This window comes from Grammomys surdaster, unplaced genomic scaffold, assembly GCF_004785775.1.
Source record: "Grammomys surdaster isolate TR1022 unplaced genomic scaffold, NIH_TR_1.0 126546, whole genome shotgun sequence".
NCBI classification, from domain to species: domain Eukaryota; kingdom Metazoa; phylum Chordata; class Mammalia; order Rodentia; family Muridae; genus Grammomys; species Grammomys surdaster.
This window is the reverse complement of record NW_021621338.1, coordinates 15,086,273-15,108,859: the sequence shown is the minus strand read 5'-3', so window position 1 is coordinate 15,108,859 and position 22,587 is coordinate 15,086,273. Positions and strand designations below refer to the sequence as shown.

At 42.0% G+C, this 22,587-nt stretch overlaps 1 protein-coding gene across 1 annotated transcript in view; it reads left to right on the top strand.

The window, feature by feature from the left end:
- Atxn7 (ataxin 7) overlaps positions 1-22,587 on the top strand; it is a 108,743-nt gene that overhangs the window by 73,189 nt on the left and 12,967 nt on the right. Inside the window, exons 5-8 of the mRNA XM_028760560.1 lie at positions 13,821-14,070; positions 15,796-16,055; positions 16,497-16,579; positions 21,770-22,017. Of these exons, the coding sequence (XP_028616393.1) occupies positions 13,821-14,070; positions 15,796-16,055; positions 16,497-16,579; positions 21,770-22,017 (841 nt within the window). The remainder of the gene's footprint in view (positions 1-13,820; positions 14,071-15,795; positions 16,056-16,496; positions 16,580-21,769; positions 22,018-22,587) is intronic.

Here is a 22,587-nt window from a genome sequence, read left to right as displayed (position 1 = left end):
TAGTATACTGGTAAGTAATAAACCAAGTGGGGACAGAGTTAATGAAAGGGCTAAAGCATGACTCTGCTGTGCACAACTTTTGGGAGAACACTGGTACAGGTCAGAGTTGATGTGTAAGAAAGAACTACTGGGAGTTTGAAGGTCATGATTTACTCCTCTTTGCAGGTCTTTGTCTCGGATATTCCTTAAAAGGATATTATCATAAGGAAGGGCAGATGAGACAGGTGATGCTTTTACATGCAGTCTTTGGCAGGCTGAGAGTGAATTGTGACAGTTGGGGTTGGTGGAGAGCCCCATTGGAAATAACATTGCATTTTTAACCTGGACATGAAAACAGTTATACTAAGTCAGTGAAGGGGCATCTTACGAATGAAAGAGATTCTAAACTGAGCTTTCAGTAAAATGTGTTGCTACATGTTATAGGCCTGGCCAAGAATCTGTGTGTGTTTTTCATATACTTGACATGTTATGAGCAGGTGTTGGGCTGATTGTTAAGTCTTCGCTTTAACTGAGGATGGTGGTGGGACATTTCTGGAGTGAGGCCTTCAGAGACTGTATGAGTTTATACATTGCCTGATGCTGAGTACAGACTGTTTAGTTTTCCCTGGCAGTATCTTGAAGTATGAGTTGCATTTAAAGAAAAGTCATGGGCTTGACAACCTTACTAGGTTGAATGTATACTATGATTACCTTCTTCCATGCTGTCTCCATTTTTTTTCCTGAGTTTAACTTGAGACTTGTCAGGAAAATAAGCTAAGTCTTAAAATTATAAAACAAAATTGGTTGACTAAACATTCTTTGTTGTAAATTTATATACTTTTGTATGAATTCTATCTAAGTCTTCCCTAAGCTGCTATCTGAAGAGGGCTTAGCACACGTGCATGGCTCCTGCCCCCCAAGTGCTGCAGAGAAGCTCCGCTGAGCCCTCATACAGTCACTGCAGCCAAATGCAAGGTTTCAACCTTGACCTCTCCTGGGTCAAGGATACTGTCTGTGGGTCCTGGGTAGCAGTAGGAGTCTGAAGCCTCCTGCCAGCCGAGTAGTCATGGAGGCTAACTGCTAGTCTGTAGTACGCTGTATAGCTATGCTATAGTACTCAAGAGATACTATCTTTAACATTTTTTCCACTTATGACCCGTATCAGACTGGGGAATTTTACTACTGTGTTAGGAAATTGATCAGACTGAGATAGTCCCCGAAATCCTATAATGCACTTGTGCTTGGCACAGGTTGCTGCTGGCTCTGCATAGATGTCTCATCTCTTAGTCTCTTACATGATAAAGAACAGTAAAACATTTAGTAAGATTCAAGAAAAGAACCCAAGTTGAAGAGGCTTTTTTTTTTTTTATAGCTGTTATCCTGTTTGCATGAAGTTCACTAAGAAAAGGACAGTGGTCATGAATGGTGGTATCCTTTGCTGTGTTTTGGATATGTAAATTGAGACTAGAACTCTAAATAGACTTTTTTTTTAAGAGCTCTGTCTGGATTCCCTGCCTGTCTGTGTCTCTGTCTCTCTGTGTATGTGAGCGAGTATGGGGTATCCATGTGCCATAGCATAAGTGTAGAAGTCAGAGGAGTACCTCAGTGTTGGTTCTCACCTCATTTGCCACTGTGTGAGAGCCAGACTAACTGCCTAGAAGCTCCTGTTTCCTCTTTCGTTGCTGTAGGAGTGCAGGGATTGCAGAAGCATGGTGTCCTATTTCATGTAGGTTCTGTGGGTATGAACCAAGGTCCTCATGTGGTGGGGTCAAGTGCTTTACTCACTTGAGCCCTGGGTTTCTTTTGTAAAAAGTGTATTTAATAATCATATCAACTCTGTTCAGTGTTGTTTAGCATTAAAAAAATTCACAAAATTTAAGGATTCATAAACTACCTTTAAAAATATTGTTTTTAAAAAAAGCTGTATTTTTTTTAAGATTTTCATTTCTTTATTATATTATATATACACACACACACACATATATGATGAGTACACTGTAACTGTCCTCAGACACACCAGAAGAGGGCATTGGATCCTATTACAGATGGCTGTGAGTCACCATGTGGTTGCTGAAAATTGAACTCAGGACCTCTGGAAGAGCAGTTAGTGCTCTTAACCACTGAGCCATCTCTCCAGCCCAAAAGTTGTATTCTTAATATCAAATATTTATTATTAAAGCAGAGATTAAAAGGTGTAATTATTTGCTTCATTTCTTTTTTATTTATACCTGGGTTTTAATACTTGTAATTAGGGAACAAAAACAACTCAACATGAATTCAGAGTTATAAATTCAGTATTTGTGGTTGCCTTCCCTTTGAAACTAGATGGAACAGCCCTCCCTCTGTCACTCTCCCTCCTCTTATCCTCCTGCCCTGGGGGTCAGTTGTCACAAGTAAGAGAGGATGTCCTGACCTCTCTTACCAAACTCCTTCCCTCTCTGTCTTCCCTAACTCCCATTTTTATCCCTTTTTATCTCTTACTCTATATGCTTACCCCATCCACTCCATCTATGTCTACAATGTTTTTCTTTTACTGTCTGTGATGGTTTGCATATGCTGGGCCCAGGGAGTGGCATTGTTAGAGGGTGTGGCCCTGTTGGAGTAGGTGTGTCACTGTGGATGTGGGCTATTAGACCCTCATCCTAGCTTCCTGGAAGTCAGTATTCTGCTAGCAGTCTTCAGATGAAGATGTAGAACTCCCAGCCGCAATTAAATGCTGTTTTTATGATTTGCCTTGGTCATGTTGGCTGTTCACAGCAGTAAAACCCTAACTAAGACTCTGTTATCCAAAGCTCCCTGTATCTGTGTGTGTGTGTGTGTCTGTCTGTCTGTCTGTCTCTGTCTCTGTCTCTGTCTGTCTGTCTGTCTGTCTGTCTGTCTGTCTGTCGATGGGCAGCCTCACTCCATGGAGCTGTTCACCCTACTCTTTTCATTCAGAAACAAAGTGTGCTTTCTCTGGCCTAAAGCCAGATCTTGGAAAGAGGAGTGCTTTGAAAACTTAGCTTGGTCTATTTAGCAAAACACATGGTAGTTATGTTTAGCATTGGCCACGGCTGTGTCTACATAGAGTCCCTAACCTACCTGTGAGGGTTTCTCTTCTGATAGCTGAACAGCTGCTACTTTTTTTTTTAAGAGCTTTATGACCAGCTTAAAATCTTATGAAAATAAGGAGATACAGTCAGAAGCCAGGGAGTCTAATGTAAGCATAATTTGGTTTGGTTTCTCTTGAGGAGAAGGCCAGATGCTGTTCTCCACAGGGTAAGGTGCCAGCTCCTGATTTGAGGGAACAGGTGAAATCATTAAGATGCAAAGACTTGAGCTGATATTTGCTGCCCTTATCTAAGTTATACTCAGTCATCCAGTGTGTTTTGAATTTGTTAGTAAATGAAAGTTCATGATTCTTTTTAAATAACTACGAGTTACATTTGTTGAGAAATATGTATCAGCAGACTTTGAACCTTGAAAATCTAGTTCTGGATGATGGCTTAGTGGATAAAGAGAACATTGAGAGAGAGTGAGCACCTGAGTTCAGATTCCAAGAACCTGCATAACCCTGGACACTGCAGAGTATGTCTGTAATCCTAGTGCTCCTAAAGGCAGAAAGGCCAGGAAGAATCCCTGCAGTATCACAGGAGGTGGTCTGGCACAGACAGTCACAGATAACAGACACTTTTTCTCAAAACGGAAGGCAAGGAAGGACTGACTTAGGTTTCCTTCTAATCTCTGTACATGTTCCTGGCACATGTGTGCTTTTGCCCACAGGAGCACACACATAACACAAGTACAAATTACACATCATGCACACCCTCAAAAGTAAATAGTAGAAATCTGGAGACTTGAGTTTCTAATGCAGAGGTTTGTAGCCTGTGTGTTATGACCTCTTTGGGGGCTGAGTGGTCCTTTCACAGGGGTCACCTAAGACCATCAAAAAAAAAAAAAAAACCACAGGTATTTGTGACTCACAACAGTAGCAAAATTACAATTATGAAGTGGCAACAAAAATAATTTTATGACTGGAGGTCACCACAACATGGGGGACTGTATTGAAGGGCTACAGCATTAGGTCAGCTGAGAACATCTCCAGTGCCTATTTAGAGTAAGCAGGCAAGAACAGTTGTTATTACAGAAGACAAGGACAGTAATGTGATGTAGCACACTGAAAGGGCAAGGCAGAACTCAGTCAGTTGTAAACTGTGCAATAACAACACAGGAGGGTATAGCACAACACAAAAACCTTGCAGGATGAGAAAAGAGAGTATGAGAATGGTCAGTACTGACTCTGAAAAGACCTGGCGTTCCTCTATGTTTGGGTGTAGAAAGGATTACCACGTGCAAATTGTTGAGAAGCCATAAAGGAGGACATAAGAGTGGACAGGAAGATGAGATACCAGATGTGGATGGATATAGCATATAATATCCCTGGTGAGTTTAAGTATATGGTGGATATTGGGGATATGTACATTTTATGTATCCCCATGTACTTCACCCAGGTGTAGTATCGCCTGTGTCTTCTTTCAAATACTTGTATTATTCTTTTAGAGTTTGATGTGTGCACATAATTATTTTGATTATGTTCACCCCATTCCTCCTTGCATTGCTTCTGAGATCCACTTCCCCACTTATTCTCAATGTTGTGTTTACCTCCTTTTTAAATAGCCCACTAATTCCAGTTTGTGGTGCATATATATATTGGTGTGGGCCATTGTGGTGGCTACTCCTGGTTGTCAACTTGACTATATCTGGAATGGACTACAATCCAGAATTGGAGGGCTCAGTTGTGATCCAGATCTTAAGGCTGGAAGACAAAAGTTTCTAACTTGGATCTTAGCTTGGAAATCTTGAGGGGTAGTGGCCATGAAAAGCTTAGGCCCAGGCAAGGTAGTACACACCTTTAATCCCAGGAGACTGAGGGCAAGGAGATCTCTGAGTTCAAGATCAGCCTGAGACAAAGCTAGTCCCAGATCCAGGCATGGTTAATCTTTAATCTGGGCCATACCTTCTGCCAGAGGCCTACATAAGGACACTGGAAAAAGGAAGACTCACTCTTCGACTGTTTGGACTTACTTGCCAGCAACTCTATTGGAATCTATTTCTACATAAGACCAGCTGAAACAACTAGCCTTGTGGGACTGAGAAACTACTAGATTCTTCCCATTCACAGCTGACCAATGTTGTGGTAGGGGAGGTAGCGCAAGTATAGTCTGTGAGGAAATGCACCACACTACTAAGGAGTTTAATGAGTTTGCTGATTCATTCAAGCAGAAGTCTGGGGAATATGTGTAGGAATGGATTTTAAGGGTGTGGGATAATGGTGGACTGAACATAAAACTAGATCAGGCAGAGTTTATTGGCATGGGCCCTTTGAGTGGAGACTCTGGGTTTAATATGGAAGTTTGCAGAGTTAAAAAAAGATGTCAGAAGTTTGTTTGGTTGACTGAAGCGTTTATCAAAAGATGGCCTACTTGATATCCCTTGGATTAGTGTTGAGAAAGGGATTTTAAGGCTCAGGGAAATTGCTATACTGGAGTGGATACTTTGTTTAAAACATAATGGGATGGCCCAGAAGCTTCGCCCTTCACGAATCCTGTAAGACACAAACTGGTGAGGAGGGCACCAGCACATTTGAAGAGTTTTATGTTTGCACTTTTCCTTGTGCCAGATCTTAGGGTTGGAGATGCTGCTGCTCAACTGGATGGATGAATTAAATGCAGTGGGTTTAATTGGGCCCTGAAGTAGCAAGGGCCAAATGTCAGCAGTGAATTGCCAAAGACAAGGTGATCATAGTTATTATAATTGGCAGCATAGATAAAACAATGTTTATAATAACTTAACCCATAATGATCAGTACAAGAGAGGTGAAATTTATAATGGCATGGACCTTTGATACTGGCTAATTAGTCATGGTGTTTCTAGGCATGAAATAGATAAGAAGCCTACTACATACCTGTTTTATCTATATAAACAGAAAAATTCTCAAATGAAAGAAAGGCTACATTGGATGATGGCAAAAGGCTATCTCAGCCAGTGAAACAATTTCCAGACTTGAGCCAGTTTGCAGATCCAGAACCCCTTGAATGAAGGAGTGGCCAGGTTCCCCTGAGGAAGGATCTTGATAAGATACCTAAAAGTTTTGTTGTTAGCCTTTCTCTATTACTTCCCCAGAGGGACCTATGGTCATTTACATGGGTAACTGTACACTGGGGGAAAGGAAATAATCAGACTTTCTGGGGTCTATTGGATACTGGTTCTGAATTGACACTGATCCCAGGAGATCCCAAGAAACATTGTGGCCCTCCAGTTAAAGTAGGGGCTTATGGAGGACAGGTGATTGATAGAGTTTTGACTGAAGTCTGACTCACGGTAGGTCCAGTAAGTAGGTTCCCTGGACACATGCTGTGGTCATTTCTCCAATTCCAGAATGTATGATTGGGATAGATATTCTTAGAAATTGGCAGAATTCTCACATTGATTCCCTGACCTGTGGAGTAAGGGCTATTATGGTTGGAAAATCTAAGTGAAAGCTTTTTGGGTTGCCTCTGCCAAAGAAAACAGTGAATCAAACTCTGTATTATATTCCTGGAGGAATTGCAGAAATTACTGCCACCATGAAGGATTTGAAAGATGGATGCATGGGTGGTGATTCTCACCACATCTCTCTTTAACTCTCCTATCTGGCCAGTGCAGAAGACAGATGGATCATGGAAAATGACACATTATACAGGCATCAAACACAAGTGGACAGCTGCAACATTACAACCCCTTTCTGGGACAACCCTGAAAGATACAGGTGAAGGAAAACCTTCACAGTGGCCAGAACTTTGGGCAGTACACATGGTATTACAGTTTGTTTGGAAGAAGAAATGGTTAGATGTATGATTGTTCACTGACTCATGGGCTGTAGCCAATGGATTGGCTAGATGGCCAGGGACTTGGAAAGACCACGATTGGAAAATTGGTGAGAAAGAAATCTGGGGAAGACGTATGTGGATAGATCTCTGGGGCTGGGCAAAGGACGTGAAGATATTTGAGTCCCATGTAAATGCTGACCAAAAGGTGACTTCAGCTGAGGAGGAGTTCAGTAATCAAGTGGATAAAATGACCCGTTCTGTGGACAATCAGCCTCTTTCTCCAGCCATCCCTGTCATTGCTCAATGGGCACATGAACAAAGTGGCTGAGATGGAAGTTATGCTTGGGTTCAACAAGACAGACTTCTACTCACCAAGGCTGACCTCATTACAGCTGCTGCTGAATGCCAGATCTGCCAACAGCAGAGACCAACACTGAGCCCCAGATGTGGCACCATTCCTTGAGGTGACCAACCAGCAACCTAGTGGCAGGTTGACTACCTTGGACTACTTCCTCCATGGAAAGGACAATGCTTTGTTCTTACTGAAGTAGATACTTATTCTGGTTATGGATTTGCCTTTCCTGCATGTAATGCTTCTGCCAAAACCACCATCCATGGACTTTGCCCATTTGCAGAGATCTGTCCACATGTCTTATCCATTGTCATGTATCCACACAGTACTGCCTCTGACCAAGGAACTCATTTCACAGCCAGAGAAGTTTGACAGTGGCCCACAGTCATGGAATCCACTGGTCTTACCATGTTCCCCATCATCTTGAAGCAGCTGGTCTGATAGATGGAATGGCATTTTGAAGACGCACTTATAGCACCAATTAGTTGGCAGCAGCATGGAGGGCTGAGGCAGTTCTTCAGAAGGTTGTATATGCTTTGAATCAGCGTCTGATATATGGTACAATTTTTTCCATAGCCAGGATCCATCCGTCCAGGAATCAATGGGGTAGAAAACGGAATAGTTCCAGTCACTATCACTCCTAGTGACCCTCTAGGAAAATTTTTGCTTCCTGTCGCCACAACAGGTTCTGCTAGCCTAGAAGTTTTGGTTCCAGAGGGGGGGAGTGCTCCTACCAGGAGCCACAATAAACATTCCATTGAACTGGAAGCTCAGACTTGCCCCTGGTCATTTTGGGCTTCTAATGCCCTTAAACCAACAGGCTAAGAAAAGAATAACAGTGTAAGTAGTGGTGATAGAGCCAGATGGGGAAATTGGATTGCCTCTCAATGGAGGTAAGCAGGATTATGTCTAGAGTGCAGGAGATCCCTTAGGGTGTCTCTTAGTACTACCACATACTGTGATTAAACTCAAAGGGAAACTGCAACATCCTAATCCAAAAGCAGAATGACAAAGGACACAGACTCATCAGGAATAAAGGTATGGGTCATTCCTCCAGGAAAAGAGCCAAGACCTGCTGAGGTGCTTGCTGAGGGTGGAGGAAATACAGAGTGGGCATGACCACGTGACCAGTTGCAGAAACAAGGATTATAAAGTAATTTGAATGCTTCTGTTGTATTTTGCTAAGGACACATTTGTATAGCTGTTTGTGCTTCCTCCAATTTGTTTAACATCAATTGGCATTTAAGTTGAGATACTAAAAGAATGTTTTCAAGGGATACTGCCCCATTGTAAATTTACAAATGCATTTGCAATTTTTTGAGGAATAGTTATATCATGTTAGACGTATTCATGGCCTTGTTATTGTTTTATGTGGATGTGAGATATTATTTGTCAAGTTAACAAGGGGTAGATTGTAATAGCTATTCCTGGTTGTCAACTTGACTATATCTGGAATGAACTACAATCCAGAATTGGAGGGCTCAGTTGTGATCCAGATCTTAAGGCTGGAAGACAAAAGTTTCTGACCTGGATCTTGGCATGGAAATCTTGAGGCTTAGTGGCCATGAAAAGCTTAGGCCCAGGCAAGGTAGTACACACCTTTAATCCCAGGAGACTGAGGGCAAGGAGATCTCTGAGTTCAAGGTCAGCCTGGGACAAAACAACCTCAGGAAACAGAAGCAGGCAGATCTCAGTGAGTTTGAGGCCATCCTGGTCTATAGAGCAAGTTCCATGACAGCTACACAAAGAAAGTGTGTCTTGAAAAACAAGCAGAAAAGAGCTTATTTTGGCATATGATTGTTTCCATGGCGCTAAGAGTCCATGAAGGTGGGGAAAGTATGGGATCTGGGGCAGCTAGCTAGAGCTCACATTGTGACTGCAAGCACCAATAAGCAGAGTCAAAACAGAAGTAGGGAAGGCCTTAGGCTCTCAAAGCACCCCCCCCCCATGACTTGCTGCCTCAAGCAAGGACACACCTTCTAAAACTCCTCCAAATAGCACCACCTACTGAGACCAAGTGTTCAAATACCCTACATGAGGAGATGTTTCTCTTTCTGTTTTGAACTGCAATTCTTACCTTTGAGGAATTGGCCTTCATTTGATTAGCCTGTGGGCATGTGTGGAGGCATTATCTTGATTGCTGGTTTACTAGGAAGGCCCAGCTCATCCCACTGTGAGCAATGCTAATCCCAGGCAGATAAATCTGGGCTTTAGAAAAATTGGCTAAGCAAACGAGAGAATTGAGATAGTAAGTAGCAGTGTTCTTCCTCAACGGTCTCTGCATTAGTTCCTGCTTCCAGTTTCTTATCTTAAATTCTTGCATAGAATCTCTCTATGATAGTCAGTAACTTGTAAACAAAAACTCTTACCATTCCTCCCCACTTTGTTTTTGGTCGATGTTTTCTCCCAGCAACAGAAAGCAACTAGCACATGTGGATTGCCATAGATAGTCATTTTAATGTCACTATTACTTCAAGGATGTATTGACTTGGAAATAGCTGTCAGCTGAGAGTCATGCTATTTGACCTTGTTGCCCATTTGGAAATGCTAGGAGTGGGAAAGGTTGTCTACAGCAGACAGGCACTGCTGGGGATTAAGTGGTAGAGATTACGGAGTGCTAAGTATTCAGAAATACTTAACAACATATGGTGGTCCTAAGATACCAGGAATACTCTCTGGAGAAATTTGTTGAACTAAGGAGGAAGGGAAAGTGGCAAAATTGAAAATAACTTAAGTAACTTACATTCAGATGTTGATTTAAAAACAAAATAACAACAACAAAATGGACTTAAATGGAATTAAAGAGCACTTTGGTTACTCTTACCAGAGAACCCAGGTTCATGGTGCCTGTTCCAGTGGCTCTTCTGGCCTCCACTGGCCACACACACACACACACACACACACACACACATGTAAGCAGAACACTCACATAAAATTAATCTAAAATTAAAAAATCAAAAATTTGGCTTTTGGTAAGAAGGATGAAAGTTGCTTTTAATAGAACTTGGAAAACACTGAAGAGTTAGAGTAGCAGTGAGCCCTATCTCATAAACGCTACATACTGCCATATGGCTTGTATCTCAGCCTGTGCAGATTTAACTTAGTCATGGTTAATGGTTGTTGAAGCGTTAGTCTAGTCTAGCACAGGCTAGAAAACTAGGCTGCACATATCCTCACACTGTGAAGGAAGCTCACAGAAGTCTGGGTGCTCTGGACTTGCCTCAAACCAGATCCATCATAATCTCTGAGACGCAGGCTTTTTTTTTAAATTAATTTTTAATTATATTTATCCCAATCATACTTATAACATTATACTTGGGGTTTGGAGTGTGTGTGTGTGTGTGTTTCAAGTATATGTTCCACAAATGAGAGGAAAATGCTCCATTTCCTTCAAATATCACAATTTTAATCTTTATAGTTGAGTAAAATTTTACTGTGCATCTATGTATATTTTTATTCGTTAACTAGTTGATGGACAGCTATACTAGCTTTACATCATGGCTATTGTGTAGAGTTAAATAGTAATCATGGATGTACAAGTATCCCTGTGGTATGCCAACCTAGAACCCTTCATGCATACACACCTGGGCATGGCTATGGTGGAGTTAGTGGGAGGTTTTTTTGATTTGAGAAACCTCCTAACTTCCACAGATTCACATTTTACACTCTCAACATGGAAGAGTTTCTTTTCTCCCATGTGGTTGTCAGTGTTTGTTATATTTTCATTTTATTTACTTGTTTGTCTTGTGTTCAGATCTCATGTATCTTGGGCTGGCCTTGATCTGCCTCTCCTGTGCTAGAAAGGCAGGTGATTCTCCAACACCCATTCCATAAGGTGTTCTGGGGATGGAACATACGACTTCAGTGCGCTACTCATTGAGCTACATTTCCTTTGTTTTCTTGACAGCCATTCTGACTGGGGTAAAATTAAAGCCTAATAAATTCCAAAAATAAAAGGATTTTATTTTTTTTTTCCTTTATGGCCTACGATGTTGACCAGCATTTCCAGATGTTTATCTACTAGTGTGCTTTTTTTTTAATTTGGTTTTTCGAGACAGGACTAGTGTGCTTCTTGATTGGAGAATTATCTGTGTAGTTCTTGGATTCCATTGTTTATTGACCAGTCAGTCAGTCAGTCAATTGTATTGGTATGGAGTTTTGTAGTTCTTTATAAGTTCTTGATGTTAATCTTCTCTGATAGATGATTGGCAAGTATATTCTCCCATTCTCTAGACAGTCTTGTCAAGTTGCTGATTGTTCCAGTGTTATACAGAAGTGTTTAAATTTTATACAATCCCATTATCAGTTATTGCTGATATTTCCTTCCTGTTGAAATCCCTGTCAGAAAGTACTTGCACTACTTTGCCTACACTTTCTTTAGCAGTTTCAGAGTTTCAAGTCTTAAATATGACTTGATTTTTGTGAGAGGTGAGCTGTGCTCTGGTTTCGTTTGTTTCACACATGTCTGTGGAGTTTTCAAGCCATCATATCTCCAGTGGATGGTTGACATCTTTTTCAAAGATTAGGTGGCTGTGGTCATATTTCTGTGTCCTCTTTTCCGTCTCATTGGTCGAGCGTCTGTGTCAGGGCCATGTGAGCTTTGTTCTTCCTGTAGCTCTGTAGTTGAGAGTGGACATCAGGTATCAGGGGGCCTCCAGCTGAGATCATTTATGCTTCTGTACGCATTTCAGGAATTTCAGTGAAGCACATCACACACGTGTTGACGATGCCTCCTTGCCCCTCTGTCTACCAATTCCTCCAATACAATTTTCTTATATTTAGTCTATGTGTGTTCATGTGTCGGTTGTCTTTGTCTGTCTGTGACTGTCTGCATGTGGTGGTGGGATGAGGCATTGTGCAGTTAGCACTTGTCTAGTCATTAACACAGGCTGGCTATCAAACTTCCTCAGTCTCCTGAGTGTGGGGACCAAGCACCACCATTCCTAGCTAGGAAAACTAAGTTTTGAACAAAACAGTCGAGGTACCAGATAGAAGAAAATATTAAACTGAAATTACTTCTGTACACATTCCTTGTACACAGTTTTGTGTGATGGGGTCCCGGGTAAGGGCAGGGTAAGGAAGAACTTTCAGGTGGCTCACTATTTGACTCTTAACTTGATTGTAGCCTCCATGGTGTTGATTTGGATGTTGATTTGGAGAATATGGATTTTTCTATCTGTAGCATCACTTGCCGTGGTGTGACCCTGTCTCCGAAGTATGTGATAAAGACTACAGAAGTACTGGCCATTTCAGAGTAAGGTCCTAGATTCACTGAGAGTTTCTCAACAACGAAAAGATTTGGAAATTAGCTATTTCAGTGATGCTTCTAATTGTTGATTCTAACATGATTAATGTTTTAAGTATACATACAGCTTTTCATATTGTGATAATGATGGTTTGCACATCTTTGTAAAGCCTTAAATTAAAACAATGTGTGATTTTAAGTTCTGAGCTTTCAGGGCTGCTATGTCCTCAAATAGCATTATCAAATGAGTAACACTTTTTTTTTCTTTTTTTTTCTTTTTGGTTTTTTGAGACAGGGTTTCTCTGTGTAGCCCTGGCTGTCCTGGAACTCACTCTGTAGACCAGGCTGGCCTCGAACTCAGAAATCCGCCTGCCTCTGCCTCCCAAGTGCTGGGATTAAAGGCGTGCGCCACCACCGCCCGGCGTGAGTAACACTTCTTATGGTGGTGTTTTCAGCAGCTCTTGATTTGTGGTTGTTTGCATCTGCTCTCAGACTTTATTCTCTCTTATTCCCGTAGTTAGAGTGGTTCTCAGTCATACCTTTGTAGTCCGTACTTACTCATACATTACTTCCTGGTTTGAACAGAAGAAGAAAAAGAAACAAGCCTACCTCTTTGTTATATTTTTGTTTTGAGCAAACCTTTGGCATCTTCGTGGTATGAAGCAGAGTTATGCCATCTGTAGTGAACTGAGATTATTTTTTTAAAAGGTAGGAGGGGTTTGAAATGATCTGACAAGTTTAGCAGATTCTTAGGAAATGCTAAGATGGTCCTAGAAATGTTCTTGTTTGGTGTCACATGCTGGCTAGTTTGTCTGTTTATTACCGTTTTCTATTCTGAGAATCAGAGAGGTATTGTGCTAGAAAGAAGGAAGGCATACCAGGCAGTGCCAACTAGCAGAACTGCAGATGAGTAGATCATTTCCTCGGTGGGAATTGTTCCATCCAAGACAACAGGACATTTTGTTTGTGTTTAATTCGTGTTTAATTTCTGAATGGGTTTATGGGGCAAACCACCTCATGTTGATACATACTGGAAACAGAAGGACCAGTTGCTAGATACTAGTATTTGAGGCCTACCTATGAGCTTTCTTCAGGCTGCAGTAAGACATACCTTTAATCCCAGTACTCAGGAGACAGAGGCAGGGTATCTGTGTGAGTTTGAGGCTAGTCTTGGCTGTAGAGCAAGTTCCAAGATAGCCAAGGCCACACAGAAAAACTGTCAAAAAGCTCAACAAAGCAATCAAGCAAACAAAAAAGAAATCTGCTGTATTTAGAGCATGCTTTACTTAAGGATGTGTTTTAACAGAAATGTGTGGGTTGGTTTCAGGGAATAGTCCCAGCTTTCCATTTGAAGATTGCCTGAAACACGTTCTTTTTTGTCTTTGTTTTGTTTCAGAAAGAAGACATAGCTCATCTAGCAAGCCTTCCTTGGCTGTTCCTCACACTTCAGTATTTTCCCTCTTCCCTTCTCTGTCCAAAAGCAAAAGCGGTGGTGCCGGTGGAAGTAGCCGGCCTCCCGGTGGAGGGGTCCTTTGCTCATCCTCAAGCTCCAAGTTACTCAGATTACCCAAAGAGAAACTGCAGCTCAGGGGGAACATGAAGCCCATGCATCCCATGCAACAGACTAAAGTCCCCCATGGAAGAGTGTAAGTATGTCCACATGGGCTTGTAAGGCTTACCTTAGCTGCCAGGATGAGTCCTGTGTGGGAGCATCCAGGAGTGCCTGGGAGTCAATGGAGAGTTCACTTGGGGAGTTGAGGGACACTGTTAGCTCTTTTCTTTTTCCTACCTCAGGTTGGAAGCTATTCAAGTTATCACAGTATTAATAAGGCTAGTAATATTATTGATCCTTTCCTGTGTGAGTATTGAAAGTGAGCTGTATTTGTCTGTAATGTCATGTATTGGCCACAACATCCCTTTGAATATGTATTGTTAGACCTTTTTTCACATGGGTAAAGGAAGTACATGTGCAGATGCTTTATGTGCGGTCTTTAAGTCATAGAGGTCTGGGTTCGAATCCTACTTCTGTTGTCTCCCTAGTGGAAGTAAGGCACTAATTCTGGAATCTAAGGCATCAGGGTTTAAGTCACAGCAGTGAGGAAAAAAGACTGCAAGGAGTCTCACATCCATGGCTTCTTTGACAAGCTTCTAAATTGGGTCTGGAGCTAGGAGCTTTCTTGAGGTCACGTGAAGGAGCAGCAATATACTCTGGTTGAAGTGTATCTGTATCTTGCTTTGTCATGATACCTCGCAGCCTGATGGCAAGTAGTGTTTACTTGGCCTGCTTTCCTTTTTCTGGGAGGGTATGCCATACATTTTAACCCCAGTGTCTCAGAACCTTGGTTATCTCAGAAAAGAGCTGAGTACCTGCTATTGCTCAAGGACCTTGCCAAGTAGGGGGGGCCAGAGGAATTTGCAGTGACTGGGTTGTTGTCAGGCTATTCCAGGAACAGCCCTTCACCACCATCTGTCCTGGTTGCTGAACCCCCAGCGCCTGCTCATTGAGAACGAGCACAGGAAACTTGGCTTTCACTTCTATAGCTGTCTGAAAGCCACAGAAATGACAGGGCAGTGTTTAAGTCACTTGGCAGCTTAGCAGCTATTAGAGTACAGACTCCACTAGAGTTTGCAAACACTTACCCAAGCATCCATTGTCGAGCGAAGGCTCAGCAGGGCCCAAGTGAAGCCTTGGGGTTTTGCTAACATCACTTTTACCAGGCAAAATGACAGTTTCAGTAAGATCATAAGAAATCACTTTGTTAGTAGCACCGGTCTTCCTGCTCACCACCAGTTTCCAGTTGCATCAGTCCTAAGCTTGTGTCATAGGAGCCTGTGTTGAGGGATTGGAGAGCCCAAACAGTAACACATGATGTGTTGATTCAAGTCTTACTTGTCGGCAGCTGCAGAGTGGCTTCAGGGGACATTCGGTGTTGTGTTAGGTGTCTGCATTTAAGTTCTCACAAGACTCCCATGACTCATACTCTCATGTTTTAGTAATTTCTTTCATCAACATGATGGCTCTTGTGAGGGATTCCCCTGGGATTCTGTGGCATCATCTTGGTCCTTCTAGAACACTTCATGCTTTGCTACTTATAGAAACTGCATTGACTGTAGGGTCTGAGATTCTCATAGGTCTATGGGGGAAGGTTTCCAAAATAAAAGAGGTCAATTTTATACACTGGGCTTTTTGTCAGAAGGGATTACAAACTTGGCTAGCTGTGAACTCTCCTAGCTTTTCTTAGTGGTTCAAACAAAATGTAGAAGGCCTTCCCAGAGCCTGTGCATACTCAGGTAGAGCGAGACTCTGCTCCCATCCTACTGGAGTAACAGGGCTGTCTCTCATTTATTGCGTTCTCACTTTGCTGCAACAGCATGACGCCCTCTGTGAAGGTGGAAAAGATGCATCCGAAGATGGATGGCACACTACTGAAATCCACAGTGGGGCCAGCCTGTCCTGCTACTGTGAGCTCTGCAGTCAAGCCTGGCCTTAACTGTCCCTCAATACCAAAGCCAACCTTGCCTTCACCTGGACAGATTCTGAATGGCAAAGGGCTTCCTGCAATGCCAACTCTGGAAAAGAAATCTGAAGACAGTTCTAGTAACAGGAAGTTTTTAAATAAGAGATTATCAGGTAACATCACAGTTCTCTCTTAAAGCTTCTGTGTATAGTAAGTTGGATGTACAGATTTTAAATGAAAGGCCTTTTTAAAGCTGGTCGAGTTGAGCCGTGGGTTTATGGTAGACCTGTCTTTACTCATGGTTTTAAAGAGCATACTTGCTTGTATGTGTACTCACTCAATCTCTGCATGGAAATTTGTTCTCATGATTTTTCTGAATATAGATACTCTTATGCAAAGTAAATAAGCAAATATTATTCCAAGCATCTGATAGTAGGTTCTCTCCAGTGAGGACAATGTTTACTACAATACTTATACCTCATCTGCAGTGTATTCATTAATAATGTGGCACATTGTATTATGGCTATAATTTGTGTATCTTGAGATTCCTCTTATTTAAGCTGAAGTCAGTATTCGGTACATCCACTGCAGTAGTGTTTGTTTGTTTCTGACAGAAAGAGAATTTGATCCTGACATCCACTGTGGGGTCATTGATCTGGATACCAAGAAGCCCTGCACCAGGTCTTTGACTTGCAAGGTAGGTGCCTTTTGAAGGCAGAAGTGAAGGCTGTTGTGTACAGGGTTGTTGACAGTACCATACCATACCATTCACACATCTGTCTGACCCATTGTGGAGCCAGTGCTTGCTGGCTCCCCTGGGTTGTTTAAATTAAGTAATCTGTTTATGATTAAGAAAAAAAAAACAAATTGACAAAGCATGATGCGAGTTAGCATAACTTTTACCTGTGAGCAAAGCTTTGCTTTTATTTTTTAATTTATTTTGGTGTGCATGCCTTTGTGTCTGAGCACCACAGCACACACATTGAGGTCCAAGACATCTTGCGGTAGTCAGAAAGTTAAGTTCTACCATCATTTTTAGGTGTCCTTACTGATTTTTGCTTGTTTCTTTATTTTCTCTTTCCCGTTCTTTTCTGGGTGTGTTTAGGTCTTGTGAGGTCAGCGGATAACATAGAAGTTGGCCACTTTCTTAGTTAGGGGTTCATTGCTGTAAAGAGACAACATGACCAAGTCAACTCTTATGAAAGAAACATTCAATTGGGGCTGGGTTACAGTTCCCAAGGCTTAGTTCATTGTCATCATAGCGGGAAGCATAGCAGTGTGCAGGCAGACATGGTGCTGGGGAAGGAGCTGAGAATTCTACATTTGGATCCAAAGGCAGCCAGGAGAAAACTATCTTCCACAGGCAGCCAGGAGGAGCCTGAGCCTAGGACCTCAAAGCCTATCCCCACAGTGATGCACTTCCTCCAACAAGACCACACCTCCTAATGGTGCACTTCTCATGGGCCAAGCAAACACATGAGTTGATGGGGCCAAAACTATTCAAACCGTCACATTGCTACCATTTGGCTTCTGAGTATCAACCTCTGGTCATCAGACCTGGTACCCTTCTCCATCAAGCTGTCTGACTGGCCCAAGTAATTTTAACTTAAATTTCAGATTTAATTATTGTGAATAGCTTTTTCCAGCAGTGGGACTTTGCAATGTGGTCTTCCTGCTCAGGTTGCTCTTGGGTTGCTGGGCTTAAGATACCCTCATGAGTATCAGGACTGCTGTCCTGCAGCTGCCATTCTTATCACAACAGGACATTCAGAAGTTCTGGGAAATTTTAAACCCTTAAATGTCTAAATTTTCAAAAAATCAGGAGCTGTTTTCTAATTAGGGAAATATAGCACAGGTATTCTGATGCCTGCATTCTCTCTTGGGTGGGTGGACACCTTTGACCTAAGTCCAGATCTACCCTCAGATCTCTCAGAGAAGCTCACACCTCAAATAACTGTGCTTGCCTTTCATGGAGTACTATTTGAGTAATATAATTGTATGTTGCTGTTGGTTTTTGAAGGTAGTCACTTGAGTCTGTCACAGTTTGAGCTGTGATTAAATACACTTACGAAAGCATTCCTTACCTACACTCCACACCATGATGGTAACTTTGTCTCATGTCTGTCCCTCCAGCTTACATGACTGTTTGTAACTCAGAGTTGCCCAGAAATATGTTACTTATTTATCTAAGATTTGCTTTAAAATGAACCATAAAGCAGATGATAGGGCAGAATTCTTCTTTTCTTTTATATTTGCATTGTGGTTAGCTCACCTGACCTTTTTCTAGTATTTTCAAGTGTAGAAATACAGTGTTGTTGACTGTTGGCACTCTGCTGTTCAGCACACATCTGGGCCTTAACTCATCTTCTTAACTCAAGTTCTATGTATGTCGATGTTACTCCCCTGCTGTCCCCATGACCTGAATAACTCTTGAGTTTTGTGAATTTGAATGTTTTATATTCCACATGTCAAGGAATCATGAAGTAAGTGTATTTCTGTGCCTAGTTTCTTTTAGCTTACGTTGGCAGAAATTTAGTATTTCAATTCTGTTGAAAGGCTGAATAATATCCCATTGCAGAAATGTACATATTTCCTTTACCCACTCATCTGTTAATGGGCTTCAGCTCATTTCCACATCTTTGTAAATATCACCTTGATGGACATGGGAGTGCTAAAATCCCTGCAAGGCCTCAAGTTCATTTCTTTTCATAACTACCCAAATTGCCTGAGGGTATGGAGTACAAAATCTGCAGGGAGTTTCATTCTATTCTTTCTGCACCTTCCTTGCTAGGTGACCTGCTTTTGTATAGATATATGCCATCTTCCTTTTTCAGAGAGTGTGTGTTGTTCTGTGTTATGGATGTCACTACTATTGTTAGCATGGTGCTAAGCTTATTGTCACATTCATTGTGTGTTTAGCCCGTATTGTCAGTTCAGCATGAGACTGGTAGAAAATGCAACCTCCAGTTAGGCCATGTCTTAGTTAGGGTTTTACTGCTGTGAACAGACACCGTGACCAAGGCAACCCTTATAAGGACAACACTTAATTGGGGCTGGCTTACAGGTTCAGAGGTTCAGTCCATTATCATCAAGATGGGAGCATGGCAGCCTCCAGGAGTTGAAAGTTCTACATCTTCATCTGAAGGCCACTAGAAGACTGGCTTCCAGGCAGCTAGGATGAGGGTCTTAAAGCCCAAGCCCACAGTGGCACACCTCTTCCAACAAGACTACATCTACTCCAACAAGGCCACACCTCCAAATAGTGCCTCTCCCTAGGCTAGGCATACTTCAACCTCCACAGGCCTGGACCTTGACATGAGCCTTTACTGCCTCCCATTGTTCTGTATGTTCTCATTTTCTTTTCTTTCTCTTTGGCCCAGTACTGTGAATTATGCCTGAAGACACTACCTCCATGCCCACAAGTTGATGCCAGGCTAGTGTGACTCTGTGCAGGGAAATTTGTAACTGTTGGCTTTTGTCCTTCCGCTTACCTGGTTATTATAGCAAATACCTTTCTGTTGCACACAACTGTAAGCACAAGCCTTATTTGAAGTACCATAGGATACAGGGTTTAATACAATCAATGCATGTTTTGGACCTTACAATCTGATACAGAAAACAAAGATTTAGTTACTCATAAGTACAGTCACCACTATATAGCATATTACTACTGATGGTCTATAGACAGGAAAAGACTTGAGTTATGAAGGCCTATATAGTATGAAGATTGTAAAGCCTCATAGCCATAGAAACATGGATTCTGATTATGTGGGCAGTGAGGGGGTCAGAGAAAATAAGATGCCCAGGAAGCTGAACAGAAAGACGGGAAAGCAGGTAGTACATGTACTCAAATAGCAGAGAGCAGCAAGCAGGGGCCATAGAGCATGTGAGGCTCCTCACAGCCAACATACACAGCCATCCTTCTTTGTGTCTGAAGCAGCCTCAGCAGAGTTGTGACTGCCATGGTGAAAGGCGGTCACCATATTTCTATCTGGAGTGTGCTCCAGAGCTCCATGGAAATCCTGTTTACTCTTTAGACAGGGCTGCTACCGTATCATCTTGTACTTCTGCATTTGGCTTTACTATGCTAAGCAATAAAAGATGTTCAAATATTAGGAGACATTTGTCCATCAACCTAGGGAGACAGATATTACCAATATTTGTGCATTCATTCTTTCTACATTGGTGGGCCATTGTTTTTACATGCCTCTTAAAATCCTTTATGTGTATGGGTGTTTTGTTTGGATTTATATGTGTACACCACACCCATGGTGTCAAATCTCATGGGACTGGAGTTTCCGACGGTTGTGAGCTACTGTGGGTGCTGGGAGTGGATCCTGGGGCCGGTAGAAGAGCAGCCAGTGCCACTTAACGTCTGAGTTGCCACGGCAGCAAAGGTCTGTATATAATTTTTGGTTGAAGTTTTATTAAATGGTAGATACTATTCTAGGACCTGGTATAATGATAAACAGAATAAAGTTCTTTATTTTCGTTTAAGTTGCTTTCTTATAAATTTATTACATATTATCAGAAATTGAGAGAAATTGGGAAGTAACTTCATGTGTGCCAGGCCAGATCATTTGCAGTCAGTCACCTGAGCTCCTATGAAAGTCAGAGGCATAACTCCCCTATATGCAGCTCGAATTTGTTGCCACCATGCTGTGTAGAACCTTATGTTACTACACTTGTTTAAGGAATGCAGGGAGTCATAAATACATACAGAGAAACTACCAATCTTGGAATTCTGTAACCTAAAAGAAAGGTGGAAATGTTTAGATTAATTCACTATACTTAGAAAGGTGATGGGGCTCTTGGAGTTAATGGAGTCAGTCATCTGCTTCTGAGGATTGCTGTCTGTCGGCTTTTGTACAGACCCAAGTGGCAGCAGTATTAGCAGTAGGAGAGGAACTGTGCCATGGAGAATGATTTTTATGGTGGTTGGACTTGATAGTCAGTGAGATTGACTTAACTCTGATCACTCTCGAAGCTTCACCTTTGTCTACTGGTGGGCTTTGGGTGTGTGCTTTCAAAGGCTCCCGGAGCTACCAGGTCACACTGCCCTTCCAGAAGACTGAGGTGAACTCCCAGCACCTGCCTGGCATGTGTGGCTTTCAGCTTTCTGTATCTTGATTCCAAACTTTCTGACTTCTTCAGGGCGTTGCATTCACCTGCAGATACCCATGTATAGACAAGGACATGATTGAATGTAAAATTCATATTTAAAAATATTAGCGATTATCAAATACATTTGGTATATAGATGTTTTCTTGTAAGATATGATCAAGGGTTGCCTTATACCATGTTGTCTGCATGCCTGTTTCCTATGTTTCTAGTATTTACTGCATTTCTGTCTCTTCTTGTCTTTGTCTCTTCTTATCTATGGTTCTTTTTCTTTCTGCCTTGAGTTCTTTTTCTCAAGTCTCTCTTGGCTTCCCCAGACTGTCTCTACAATACTCTGAGCTCCCTTCTCTCTTTACACTTTATTTCATTAGAATAGAGAAAAGCAGTTATGTTTAATTTTTGTCCTCAGTTACTAAAAGAATGCTTTATCAATATATGTTTTAAATTAATAATCACAATTTTAAATCATCTCATTTTTAAATGAAATTCACAAGAGACTGAATGAGTAAGCTGCTTCAGTTGCACAGAACACGAGCACCTGCCCTTCGCTCTGCTTGAAACTCATTTCTGTGCCCTGTCCTACAGCTAGAATATGTGAGTCCAGCCTCACTGAAGAGAGAAGGTTTCTGTTCAGTGAAGTGGACACGTCTCATCTTTGCACAGCTCTGGGTTGCTTTTTTTATGGGGAAATGTTTGGAGATATACAGCATGTTAAACTTAATCACTGAAACTGCTTGGTTTTTTTTGTGTGTGTCTGTCTTTGTAGACACATTCCTTAACCCAGCGGAGAGCTGTTCAGGGTAGAAGAAAACGATTTGATGTGTTATTAGCCGAGCACAAAAACAAAGCCAGGGAGAAGGAGCTGATTCGCCATCCGGACTCTCAGCAACTACCACATCTACTCAGGGACCCGCATCCCACCCCTCCTAGGACGCCCCAGGAGCCACACCTTCCTGCAGAATCAAAGCCTTTCTTAGCTAGTAAACCGAAACCTCATACCCCTAGTCTTCCAAGGTAAGCTGAGCCTCCAACCCTGTGTTCTTCCTTTAGGGAATGACTGTACAGACAGCACGCACCCTGTGTACCCCTCCACCTTTTGGGCAGCTGTGTTGTCAAGAGTGTGGTCTGGCCGGGCGGTGGTGGCGCACACCTTTAATCCCAGCACTTGGGAGGCAGAGGCAGGAAGATTTCTGAGTTCGAGGCCAGCCTGGTCTACAGAGTGAGTTCCAGGACAGCCAGGGCTACACAGAGAAACCCTGTCTTGAAGAAAAAAAAAAAAAAGAGTGTGGTCTGTATCACTGTCATGATAGAACTGATGTTTTTTGAATTGGGTTTTACTAGAAAAACTGTTTACTCTTCAGTAAGTTTTGACCAGGGCTCAAAATTATAGACATAAACACTAGCATAAAGCTAGAACTGCCTGCCCTGTGGTGTTCTATATCTGGTTTTTCTTAACCCTGTGAAGCAGAGCTCAGACTGGGTCTTGCTTTTCAAGTTTCAGATTGCTCTGGCCATTTGATTTTGACTCTTTGTAGTAATGAAAAAGCTTGAGGACAAGCTTTTAATAGCATCTGTTTATCAACA